A 14,100-nucleotide genomic window follows, 5' to 3' on the forward strand; every position below is an offset into this window, starting at 1 on the left:
ATGGATATACCATAATTCTGAATCGCTAGAATTAGGAGAAGTTGCTTTATTTTTCATGCTCTACTACAAAATTTTTGTAGGTTTCTAACCTGAAGTAATCATCTTGTTATAGAACTTCTGTGATCAATAAATAAAAAGGGTCAAATCATAACAAAATAAGTATGAACCAAGAATTTTCCAAAAAGATCTGAAGTTATTTCAAGGTTTGTATCTACCACTGCATCTCCACTTAATCTCATCACTTTTACTCCATTCTCTACCCAACTCCTTTCATGTCAGGAATCACACTCTCACTTTCTTCTCTCTTTGACATTTTATTATTTCAGTGTGGCTACTGTACTTCATGACCATTTCTGGATCTCCAAAACAAAATCTCCTACTGTCCTGTCTCCTCCTCCCTGCTCCCAGTTAATTATTGAGAGGAAATGTGGGATATTTCTTTCCATTTATTTAAATGGTGGAATACCCTGACTTGAGAACCTTAACTCTCATGGGCAGGAAGGTCCCAGTCCAAGTCCTATTAGATTAAGTTTTCTCACCTTCATATTGCCATCATCCTCAATGAAAAGTCTTTTCTGGGGCAAGCCAAAAAGATTGGAAAAGCTTGCCAATGTACTTGAGTTTTTCCCAGTATTTATTAACAATTTGTAAACTGTCTTCAAGAAGATGTTAGAGTATAATTTTATCTTCTACAAATTGTGCAAAACATTCTCAAAGAGAAACTAGAAATCCTTTATCAAAAATGTCAAAGAAATAATCCTACTTCTGTGGCCTTGCAATTAACTTTATGTCAAATATGAAAAAGGATACTGTATAAAAACTCACCCTGATTTCCCCATTCAGATGTTCCTCTCTCCACTTTGAGAAAATCCACAGTCAAGTGGAATATATTCTAGCATTCTTCTTAGACTTTTATTGCTGCACCTCAGGTAAGACCTATTGCATGGGTGGCTTCCCCAGTCAGAGTCTTTTCCTGTCATCATTATCTGCATGCCCCACAGATGCAGAACGGTCACTTGGGTTGAGTGCCTGCCTTGAGAATGTGGAGAAGTCTCTCTCGAATCTGTTTGGTGCGGACAGCATAGACAACTGGGTTGAGGATGGGTGGGATGAGGAGGTAAAAGTTGGCCAAAAGGATATGGATATGGGGAGGCACATGATGGCCAAAGCGGTGAGTGAGAGAAGAAACAGCAATGGGGATATAGAAGACAAGAATAGCACAAATGTGAGAACTACATGTCCCTAGGGTTTTAAGCCTAGCCTCAGGGGTAGCCAACCCCATTACAGCCCTGAAAATCATCACATAGGAGGCAGTGATAGCTAATGAATCCAGGATCAATACCAGGAAGCCAATTCCCATTCCATATAAGTTGTTGACTGTTGTGTCACCACATGCCAAAGTAACTATGGCCATGTGTTCACAATAGGCATGGGCAATGATTTGGGTCCGGTAAAGAGGCAGCCTCAGGCGAATCATCAGGGGCAGGGGTCCAATGTAGAGTACTCCACGGAGGAGGGCACCCAGGCCCAAACGACACACTGCTGCATGAGTGAGCACCAAGGTGTGGTGTAATGGGTCACAAATGGCCACATAGCGGTCAAAAGCCATGGCAAGGAAGATTCCTGACTCAACAGTGGCAAAGCAGTGGATGAAGAACATCTGGGTCAAGCAGGCGTCCAGGTCAATGTTGTGGGCACCAAACCAGAAGATGGCTAGTAGTTTGGGCATGGTAGAGGTTGACAGGACCAAGTCAATGACAGCCAACATACATAGGAAGAAGTACATGGGTTGGTGTAGGCTGCGTTCCACCTTTATCACTGCTAGGATGGTCACATTCCCCACTACAGCCACCAGGTACATCGAGCTGAAGGGAATGGAGAGCCAGATGTGCAGGGATTGCAGACCTGGAATGCCAGTAAGCCAGAAAGAACTAGGCACCAAGCAGGCATTAGTAGACATAAACATGTTTCAGGCAGTGGAGTATCCAGGAGATAGGAGCACTTAGATCATTACTCTTACGAGAGATCTTGTCTCTGATAACTGTAGACTACTAGATTCTTATTTTCATCCTGTGAAATTGGTGGAGCCTATAAATAAAGAATTCTGAATGTCTACTTGATATATTACAGATTTTATTAAAGAAACTGTGGGGTGCCTAGGTGGCTCAGTCAGTTAAATGTCTCCCTTTGGCTCAGGTCATGATCCCAGGCCTGAGCTGAAGGCAGATGCTTAACTGGTGGAGCCACCCAGGCACCCCAAGAGCACAGAATTTAATTCAGGTCCTGTCCTGTCTTAGCATTGCCAGCCTGTTGTTTCCCATAAGATTCTCAGCAATAGTCAGTCTCAGACTCCACATCCTCACCCTGGTGACTTTCTTCACACAGCCATGTTTTTGCTGAGAGGTTTCACCACCTTTTTGGTCTTTACCCAGGCAAATTTCCCTCATTCTTCAAGGCCCATCCCAGATTGTTACCTCTCTACAAAGCCTTCTGTGGGATCTGTAGTCTATACCAGAGTGGGTGAGTAGTTACTAAATTCCCAATGGTCTCAAACAAGCCCATACACATTTCAAATAGTCTTATAATTGCTATTTATATTTTAGACATTTCCATGGCAAATAAGCATAAAAAATGGCCCTATGTAACCTCAGGGATTCCTAATTCTAGCCCCTAACATAAGCTTTAACAAGTTTGGTTACTTCTTGGTCAGCCATTGATTAGGTGCTGAAAAGAAAAATGAGTTTTGTGAACTTTAAAATGTTCTACAAGTGTTCTCGTCACATCAACTCACAGAATTGCTGAAGTTGGTGAGTTAAGTACTTTAATATGCCAGTAAGTGGTCACATGTGAAGTCATTTCCTCGGAGCTCAAATGTGAGGCTTCTGTGGATTTACTGGGCAGACAGGAAAGGGAAAGACGTCCTGGAGGCTACACCACAGAGGCAGCTCAGGGCACAAGATTTGCCATCTAACAAACCAGATTTCCTATCCCAGACCTTTATCTTACTCTGGGCAAGAGCCTAACCTCTTGACCTCTCATTTTTCTCCATATAAAAGAGGGGGAGAATATCAACTACAAAGGATAATTATAAAGAATAAATGAAATTTGTATGAGGTTCTTGGCACATGGCAGCAACTTTCTCTCCCTTAATTCTTACTGTTCACTATGGGGAGCACATCCGAACTTTAGATTCTGCAAATTGGCATAGTTTCCTATGTTTTTCTGTTATATGGGACATCTTTGAGGAGGTCCCAAACGTCTAGGAATTATAGAGATGGGACAGGGATTTAAGGGAAAATCTAATTGCTAATAAATATGCAATTTTATCTCACACCAAGGAGAATGAAGTGTTGTCTAAAAATATTTTGATAGACCACCAATCCACAGCAGAAAGAGGCTCGATTACTTAATGTAAGTTAGGCTTCTTATCACAAAAGGAATTAATGTTCATAAGTTGGACTTAAGCCGAGATTTCTAACTAAGTTGTGACAGACCCAAATTTTGGGCTGGGACAAGCAGAGTATGAGTATATATAAAAAATAAATTCCACCAAGCTGATAACTGGCATCTTAAGGGGCAGTTTGAACTAGGTTGTAGCACTGGAATTGTGTCACTTCACTTAGAACATTCCAGAGAAACATTTTCTGTGTCAGCCTGCATAAAGCCTTCCCCACCTGGACCCTGGTGACCAGTGTCTGCAAGTCCTATAAGAAGCATCCTGGTAGGCCCGAGGCTCCTGAGAAAGAGGTTTTGTTACGGCAAAATAAATATGGATTAGCAGCAAGATAGACTTAGGTTCAAATAGTAACTGCTGTTTCTGGCTCTGATTTAGGGAGCGTATACTCTCTGCCTCTGCTTTCAATCCTGTTTCCTAGTGTGTGAAATGAAGGAAGTAATAGCTACTGTAGAGTTGCTTCATGTATTAAATGAACTGTTTATAAATGTGTACGTATGTGTGAGCATGCAGAAGGTGAAGTGTTAGGAAGCCTGGCCTCTGAAATAGGCACTATGTTCCCTCACTTATTCCTCCCCTCTGTTTGCCCTCTTCCACAGAACACAGACACATAGTACTGTTTCCATAGGACCTTGGTGACTCCATACCCTTCTTTCCTAACTATATAAATAGCTTTTTATTCTGATCTTTTTTTATAAAGATTTTATTGTTAAGTAATTTCTACAGTAGCTTTTTAAACATGGGTATAGTCGGTTGAAGAGACCTGCTATGGTACAAGGATCAACTCAGGAGAGAAGGTTGTCTGACTGTGGGGCAATAGACTGGAGGCCCAATAAGGCTAGAACAGTCTAATTTTTCCTCTTGTGTCTTGATTGGCAATGAGGCTCTTGCCTTGGGGTTTCTCCTTTTTCTTCATAACCCAGGCCAAACTGTGCTCTATTTATTCTACTTTTGACTAGACCCAGAAAAAAAGATAAGCCCTGGTTGAACCAGAAGACTAATGTAGTTTCTGGAACTTGGAGTTTGCTCCCAATGACTTTGACCCCCTCTCTGGAATGTACTTACCCATTGGGAGTGCTGTCCACAGAGCTCTAGGCTTTGTTCCTTACAGGGGTCGCCTCTTGTCTGGATGCTTGGACAAATTTAGTTTAGAGTCAAGGGGAGGCCATAGCCCTGATCTCTTCACTATTTTGTCCTGTGTCCTCTTTATCCAGGTGCTGAAAATAGCCAGTTATTTCCCAAGGGCTGTACAAATAAACCTGCGCCCTTCCCTCTGGATCTTCAGTCATCCTGCCTTGGGAGTAGTCTTCAACTCCTAATCCCACTCCACTCCTAGGAAGAGATTATAGACTTAACCTCTACTCCCCTGGCTGGGGTTCTTGACTGGCTCCAGGTCTCTGACTACGCAACCCCCAAGCCTGAGGTATTTTAAAGACTCCAAGGGGGACACTGGGAGAAAGTTCACAAAAGAAGGGTGGAAAACCACCAGATGTTGATACAATCCATATGGATATTTAAGTTATTGCTTATATTATTTTAAAAAAATTTCTAAGCTATGCCTAGAGTTTATATACTATGTATATTTCACCAACATTGTAATTTTTCCTCTGCTTTTTAAAAAAAGCATCTTTGCTTATAAACAAGATTTGTGGGGCACCTGGGTAGCTCAGCTGGTTAAGTGTCTGCCTTCAGCTCAGGTCATGATACCAGGGGTCCTGGGATTGAGCCCCTTGTTGGGCTCCCTGCTTCTCCCTCTGTCCACTCCCCCACCTGCTCATATTCTCTCTCTCAAAAAAATCTTAAAAAAAAACACAAACAAAACCAAGATTTGTAATCACAAATTACAATGTGTTTCCATACAATGTGTGGTTACTTTTTCACTTCCCAGAGTAGTGGGCTCGTTTCAGTTTTTATACGCCAAGTGGTACAGTTGTTATACGCCAAGTGGTACAGTTGTATCCTGTTCAACCTCAGGATAGGTTTCCAGAAGGTAGATTACTGACCATGGGGCAGGCCAAATGAATCCTGTTGTTAAACTGCTTTCCAAAAGCATTCTTCCAGTTTATGTTTAACCCAGTGTCACATGAGTTCATTTGCTACATTGCCCTTCAGTAATTTTTGAAATATCCATTTTTATAGATGAGCAAAGCAAAACCTTTTAAAATGTTTTTATTTCTACAGTTGAATATTTTTCTGTATTTAAATAATTTGTGGCCAATTTATTTTGAACAGTTTCTTTCCCCGTTTTTTCTACCACGTAATATTCTTAAATGAAGTGGGGAGAATGATTTAAATGATTTCAGAAAATATAGCAAAGTTGAAAATGTTCTCTGTTTCAAGTTTTTATTTAAATTCTAGTTAACATATAGTATAATATTAGTTTCAGGAGGATTTAGTGATTCATCACTTACATGTAACACCCAGTGTTCATCACAAGAGTCTTTAATACCCGCCACCCATTTAGCCTATCCCCCTGCCCGCCTCACCTCCACCAACCCTCAGTTTCTTCTCTATAGTTAAGAATCCCTTTCATGGTTTGCCTCTTTTCCCCCCATGTTCACCTGTTGTTTCTTAAATTCCACATGAGTGAAATCAAATGGTCTTTCTCTGACTTATTTCACTTAGCATAATATGTATACTCTAGCTCCATTCATGTTGTTGCAAATGGCACGATTACATTTTTTTTGAAAGCTGAGTAATATCTCATTATGTGTACACACACACACACACATACACACACACACACACACACACACACCCACCTTTATCCATTCATTAGTAGATGGACATTTGAGCTCTTTCCATGATTTAGCTATTATTGATAATGCTGCTATAAACACTGGGGTACATGTATCCCTTCAAATCTGTATTTTTGTATCTTTTGGGTAAAAACCTAGTAAGACAATTGCTGGATCATAGGGTAGTTCTATTTTTAACTTTTTGTGGAACTTCCATACTGTTTTCCAGAATGGTTGTACCAGTTTGCATTCCCACCGATAGTGTACGAGAGTTCCCTTTTTTCTGCATCCTTGCCAACAACTGTTGTTTCCTGTGTTGTTAAATTTAGCCATTCTGACAAGTGTGAGATAGTGTTTCATTGTAGTTTTGATTTGTAGTTCCCTGATGAGTGATGTTGAGTATCTTTTCATGTGTCTGTTAGCCATCTGCAGGTCTTTGGAAAAATATCTATTCATGTTTTTTGCTTATTTCTTAACTGGGTTGTTTTTTGGGTGTTGAGTTTGATAAGCTCTTTATAGATTTTGGATACTAACCCTTTATTATATATGCCATTTGAGAAACCGATTTTCCCATTACAAAAGTTGCCTTTTAGTTTTAATGATTGTTTCCTTCACTGTGTGAAGAAGCTTTTTATCTTGAAGTCACAGTAGCTCATTTTTGTTTTTGTTTCCCTTGCTTTTGGAGATGGGTCTAGCAAGAAGTTGCTATGGCCAATGTCAAAGAGGTTGTTGCCCGTGTTCTCTAGGATTTTGAAGGATTCCTGTCCCATAGTTAGGTCTTTCATCTGTTTTGAATTTATTTTTGTGTACAGTGTAAAAAGTGGTCCAATTTCATTCTTTTGTATGAGGCTGTCCAGTTTTCAACACCATTTGTTGAAGAAGAGACTGTCTTTTTTCTATTGAATATTCTTGCCTGCTTTGTTGAAGATTAGTTGACCACATAGTTGTGGGTTCATTTCTGGGTTTCGTATTCTGTTTCATTGATCTATGTGTCTGTTTTTGTGCCAGTATCATACTGTCTTGATGACTAGAGCTCTGTAATATATATAGCTTGAAGTTCAGAATTGTGATGCCCCCAGCTTCTTTGTTTTTCTTTTTCAAGGTTACTTTGGCTATTCACGATCCTTTTTGGTTTTCTAAAAATTTTAGGATTGTTTGTTCTAACTCTGTAAAAATGCTGTTGGACAACAGAACAATGAAACTAGGAGTTGGTTCCTTGAAAGAATAAAATTGATAAGCCCCTAGTCAGACTTATCGAAAAGAGTAATGGCCCAAATAAATAAAATCATGAATGAGAGAGGGGAGATCACAAAAAATACCATAGAAATACAAATAACTATGAGAGAATATTTTGAAAAATTATATGCTAGCAAATTGGGCAGTCTGGAAGAAATGGATAAATTACTAGAAACATAAGCACTACCACAACTGGAACAGGAAAGAATAGAAAACCTCAACAGACCCATAACCAGCAAAGAAATTGAAGCAGTAATAAAAAAAATTTCCCAACAAACAAAAGTCCAGGGCCATATGGCTTCCCAGGGAAATTCTACCAAATATTTAAAGAGTTAATACCTATTCTTACCAAGCTGTTCCAACAAATAGAAATGGAAAATTTCCAAACGCATTCTCTGAGGCCAGCATTATCTTGATTCCAAAACCAAAGACCTCACTAATTCTACAGGCCAATATCCCTAATCAACATGGATGCAAAAATTCTCAAAATACTAGGAAATCAAATCCAACAGTACATTAAAAGAATCATTTACCACAATCAAGTGGGATTTATTTGTGGGCTGCAAGGGTGGTTCAATATTCATGAATTGATCAACATGATACACATCATGTTACACAACATGATACACATCAATAAGAGAATAAGAACCAATGATCCTCTCAATAGATGCAGAAAAAAGCTTTTGACAAAATACAGCATCCATTCTTGATTAAAAAGTTTCTATACAAAGTTGTAATATGTATACACAAGAAGGTACCTTTACAACCACTGTTAGTAATTCATGACATCCCATCTTGATTATGAGAACGCTCAAGATTTCCTAATTTCTCCACACAATGTTTTCTCCACAATGTTCTTTTTCTTTATTTCATACCATATCATTACTGTCAGGCCCTGAACTCTTTATTTCAACCTCTTCACTTGCCTTATTGGCTCTTACTTTCCCTCTTATTATTCTCCTCTCTAGTACTCAGGTGCCATTATGAAAGTACAAAGTTGATTGTTCATTTTCTAAATGTTAACAAAACTTTGATTTTTTTTCCCCATCCAGCTCTACATTTAATTTTCCAACCATCTCTGGGAAGTATCTCCTTTAACACACATTAAGATCCCTCCCCCCAGGAGAGGATGGTCTCCTTGGTGAAGATTCAAATTAAATAATTGTTAACATCTTAGGCAAAACTGGAAAGAGATAGAAATTTGGATGTAGGAGAGAGGAATCAAATCTGATTTTAAAGTTCTTCCCCCACACCTCCCCTCACCAGGTTTGAGATCTAGCTTACATATTACATTTGTGTGACTTAAGGTGTATAATGTGATGATTTGGTACACGTGTATTTTCAGATATTTGCCACAGTAAGATTAGTTAACACATCCATCACCTCACATGATTACCATTTTTTGATGGTGAATACATTTAAGATCAACGTGCTTAGCAAATTTCAAGTATAGGATATTGTTAACTAGAGTTACCATGTTATACCTATACCAAGTATAGAATATTGTTAACTACAGTTACCATGTTATCCACAGAACCTATTTTTACAACCCAAAGTTTGAATCCTTTGATAACCATCTCATTTCCTTCAAACTCCAGTTGCTGGCAAACACCACTTTACTGTTGCTAGGAGTTTGGCCTTTTAGATTCCATACAGAAGTGAGATCATACAGTATTTGCCTTTCTCTGCCTGACTTATTTCACTTAGTATAAAGCCACAAAGGTCCATCCATGTTGTCAAGTGGCAGGGTTTATTTTTTATGGTTTCGTGGTTTATAACATTTTCTCTGACTGCTATGAGGTATTTATTCTTCAGTCGACTCTTATGAGGCATTTATGAGTGCGAAGTATCAAGCAGGAAGATATCACTCCTAGTATATGAAACTCCTATCACATGAGAAAAAGTACAGTAAGACTATTTTCCCAAGGAAGGGGGGTGGGGAAGATACTGAGGATGAGAGTGAGCCACCATTGGAACACAATCTGTGTGGCTCAGGGACATGTTCTCTTCTCTGCACCAGGTAGCCCCATGGGTGAAAATCTGCTTCTCTGAGTATCATCCATTAGTCCTAGATCAGCTGTTTCATTGATGGACTCCTTGTACAGGTCTAGAGTGATTTATTTGTCCCTACTTTGGATAACACTATAGTAAGTTTTCTTATTGTAGCATTAGGGAAGGAAGAATCTTCTGTCTTTCAGAACTGAACAAAGTTTTTGGTATATTTTGTATACCACTGTTGAATAATGGGCTAAATGTGTCATAAGAAAATAGATTAGGATGGCGAGATACCTGGGCTCTAGAACAGGTATGTGATTAAAAAGTAACAACAACAGAATAGGACACACAGTATGGAGTTTCCTGAAATGGTTAAAGATAGATCTATGTGATCCAGCAATTCTACTTCTGGGTGTACACACACAAAGTAAATGAAAACAGGTTAATAGAGATGCATATATTCCCATGTTTACTACAGAATTATTCACAATAGCCAAGATAATGGAGACAGACTAAGTGCCTATCAATGGATGAATGGATAAAGGTGTGATACACATACACACAGGAATATTATTCAGCCATGAGAAAGGAGAACATCCTGGCATTTGTAACAGTGTGAATGGATCTTGAGGACATTATTCTCAGTGAGGCAAATCAGAAAGAGAAAAACACTATATATGATACGTGGACTCTAAAAAAGCTACACTCATGAAAACAGTACAATATAGTTTGATAGTTACCAGAGAATGGGGGGGTGGTGAAGTAGATTAGATGGGTGTTTAAGAAGGTATAAACTTTCAAAGAGTAGTAAATAAGTCCTAGATATCTAATGCACAGTAGTGAATATGGACAATATTGTATTATAATCAAAGCTGCTAAGAGACTCGATCTTAATTATTCCAACCACTGAAGAAATTATGTGATATGACAGAAATAGTTATCACTACAATGGCAGTCATAGCAAAGCATATAAATGTATCAACATGTTGTTCACTATGACGTAATATGTAAACTTAAATTTCAATTAAAAATTGCGTTTTAAGTGCTGAGAGAAAGAACACTGTCAACCAAAAAATCTCCAAACTATTCTTTAAAAATGGAGGGGGAAAAAAAGACATTCCCAGATGAATGGAGAGATTCATTGCTAGCAGAGGTTAATTATAAATGTTGTCTTCAGGCTGAAAGAAAAGGATACCAGAGGGTAAATTAAGCATGTAAAAAAGAATGAAGAGCATTAGAAACAAGGGAAATTTCATGACAACTGTTATGTCTTCCTCACTTATTGACCTATTTATGTATATTATGTATACACCTAACAGAGCAGCAAAATGTAGGGGGGAAAAACTGAATTGAAGGGAAAAATAGTTGGAAATTTCAATAACATTCAATTTATATAACAGTGAGGATATAGAAAATTTGAATACCATCAACCAAATCAAGGTATTGACATTAATAGAACACTACAATTACAGTAGAATACACATCTTTCCAATCATGCATGGAACATTCTCCAGGATAAACCATATGGTATTCCATAAAACAAGTCAATAAATTTAGTACTGAAACTATATAAATATATTCTCTTATAACAATGGAATTAAGTTAGAAATCAACATTCAGGAAAGTGCAAATATATGCGTGTAAATTAAACTTCTGAATAATCCATGGCTCAAAGAAAAAAAGTCCTAAGTGAATTAGAAAACATTTTAAACTGAATGAAAATGAAAACATAACCTATCAAAATTTATGGGATGGAGCTAAAGCAGTGCTGTGAAGGAAATGTATAGTTTTAAGGGCCTAGGTATAAGGGAGAAAGATCTCAAGTGAAGAGTCTAGGCTTCCATCTTAAACTATAACAAGAGCAAACCAAACCCAAAGCAGGCCAAAGCAAGGAAATAAGGGTTGGAATGGCTATCCATGAAAGAAAACAGAGAAGTCAGAGGAAAAAAATAAAACCACAGGCTAGTTCATTTAAAAAGAACCATTGACCAGTCTTTAGTTAAGACTCAGGGAAAAAGAGACAAATACTAAAAGTCAGGAATGGAAGAGGGGATCTCATTGCTGACCCTGAATTTTGTGGGTATGGAGAGGGCATGATATTTAATGGCCCCTTAGAATTTTGGAAAAGTGAGACATAAGCTAGGGTTGGCATAATTCAACTTTGGAATGTGTATAGTACTTCTAATAAAGGACAGGCACAACTGATTACTAGAGAAGGAATCCATCTCCCCACCAGACATCTCTTTGGGTGAGACTATGAAAAGTTCTGAGATCTTTCTGGACAGAATGCAGTACAATTTATTCACTCCTGAGTTCTTACCAAGCCTCATCTACTTCCTAGATATTTTAAAAATCATTCTATTTCCCTTCAATCACACTGCTCTCTGGAATTGAGTATAGCTCCTAAGGAAACCACAAATGTTGAACAGCTTTATCCATCTTCCACATATCTAAAGACAAATGATGAAGCAAGTATAAGACAACTGCAATGAGGGGGGAAGTTATAATTTGGAGGAGAGGTGGTTACCAAATGATCGTTGATAGCCAGAAATAAGATGAATCAGTCTTCCCAGGCTGCCATAACAAAATACTGCAGACTAACATTTAGCTTAAAAATTCTCAGTTCTTGGGGCACCTGGGTGGCTCAGTGGGTTAAGCATCTGCCTTTATCTCAGGTCATGATCCCAGGGTCCTCTCCCTCTGCCACTCCCCCACCTTGTGCACACTCTGTCAAATAAATAAAATCTTTAAAAAAATTCTCAGTTTTGTAGGCTAGAAGTCTGATCATGGTATCAGCATGGTTGATCTACGGTAAGGGCTTTCCTGGATTTTAGGCCACCATTTCTTTGCTATGTCTTCATATGGCCTTTCTTTGGTTGTGTGTACATGAAGAGAAAGTGAGAGCTCTCTGGTGTCTACGGGCACTAATTCTATGGGATCAGGGCCCTACCCTTACAACCTCACTTAACCATAATCAATTTGTAGAGGGACCATCTCCAAGTAGCCATCCTAGGGCTTTATAATATTTGGGTGGGAAGAGACACATTCAGTCCACAAGTTACTCCATGGATGCCCATGAAAATTTTTGCCCATTTACCCAAAGAACTCACTCTGTTACCAGGAAAGTCATTTGTCAACCTAGCTGAAATCTTGCATACACTGGGAGATCTACCCTTGAACTTTGTCTTTCAACGCCATCCCTAAGAAAGACCTCAGAAGGAGTCCCCTCCTGGGGGCTATTTGGCCTCAGTATAATTCCTAAATTAGTTGTAGATAGAAACTTCAGAATTTCCTCAGATGTTGAACAATCACAGTGATCCCATTTCTTCACACTCTGGTTTTACATTTTAGTAACAATTTAACTCCTTTAAAGCCCAAATTGAAGTTGGCAGCCTATCAAATTATAAGGACTACTTTGGTTAATGATTACAAAAGTTATGTTGAGTACAAATCAGTGTTCTGAAGGAATGCAAACTCCATAGGCTTGTTATTAAGAGACAGAGACCATGGTTGTGGTACTGGCTTTCAAGATCAACAATAGACTGGAGTAGGGAGGCAGGAAGAGTTGTTTTATTTCTATAGGTCATATGTTCAATTTGGTGGGGTTTACAGCTGGCAGAAATTACTTGGGATACAGCAGCTAAAAATCAACTACAATTAAAGCCATCAGAGAACACAACATTACATCACTTTTTTTGAATCCAGATTTCTCTCTTTTTGCTCTTTCACCAAGCAAGTCTTCCTTGCCCTAACGTTATTCATGAGAGGAAGAATCTGGCCTACTCTTCAAATTTTGGATTTACCAGCTTCCCTAATTGTATAAGCCAATTCCTTAAGATTACCTCTACACACACACACACACACCCCCCTCCATTTCTGTTTTTCTAGAAACCCCTAAATTCAGCTTTTTGGAAACCAGAAGAACAGACCAGTAAAGATGAGTTTTCTAAATTGATTCTGGTGTCTAAAATTGGTACTCTAATCTGATTATATTTAAAAATATCACTATTTCCAGCAGTAAAGAATGAACAGTTCATGGCATGCTAGGGCAATAGAGATACATGAAGTATCACCATTGGATACTTGTAATCAAATACAGGAGACAAGGTTATAGGTGACTATGCAGGATAGCTTCAAACATTTGTCAAATTAATGAGTAGAATGTAATTGGCTGGTTATTCCTAATGTCACTAGACAAATGCGGGGCGGGGGGGAAGATGAGGTCAGATTTTTGAATTCCCAGCTCAAGAACTACATAAATGAGCTGAAAGTGTCTATGTGTGCCCTGTGGCCACAGGGCTGAGACTGCTATGAGAAAGCAAAACAAAAAAAACACCGAATATCATCCTGGGACTGGCTCAATTACAATGCAAGTTGAACTCAGTCGCTAAGAAAGTAAGGGTCTTGATTGGGAAGGAATGGGATCCTGAAAGTTGGAATGGGGATAAAGGAGAAGACCCTAATAAAGCTGGGACATTGAGCCCTTTCATTCTGATGAATCTTCTTTGCCAGTGGAAGTGGCCTCTCTACTTGTCTGAACGGGATTAATCCTAAATTGGCTGAGGAAACAGTAATAACTTCCCCTAAGGCAGTTGCCATTCAGGATAATGCAGGTTCTCCTTAGGATCCACTTCCACTCTACTTTTAGGCCTATTACTATACTCAAGTTCCAGAAAG

The 14,100-nt window shown here is 38.7% G+C and overlaps 1 protein-coding gene across 1 annotated transcript; it reads right to left on the bottom strand.

The window, feature by feature from the left end:
• Positions 1-1,012: 1,012 nt before the first annotated feature.
• Positions 1,013-1,966, bottom strand: LOC100474844 (olfactory receptor 52M1). The gene has a single exon (XM_002928574.3). It carries the CDS (start codon positions 1,964-1,966, stop codon positions 1,013-1,015), a length of 954 nt encoding a protein of 317 aa, XP_002928620.3.
• Positions 1,967-14,100: the final 12,134 nt, after the last annotated feature.

This window comes from Ailuropoda melanoleuca, chromosome 8 (genome assembly GCF_002007445.2).
Source record: "Ailuropoda melanoleuca isolate Jingjing chromosome 8, ASM200744v2, whole genome shotgun sequence".
Taxonomy (NCBI): Eukaryota; Metazoa; Chordata; class Mammalia; order Carnivora; family Ursidae; genus Ailuropoda; species Ailuropoda melanoleuca.

What these genes read in the sequence shown, in the direction of transcription:
- LOC100474844 (XM_002928574.3), bottom strand. Translation starts at nt 1,966, where the DNA reads ATGTTTATGTCTACTAATGCCTGCTTGGTGCCTAGTTCTTTCTGGCTT.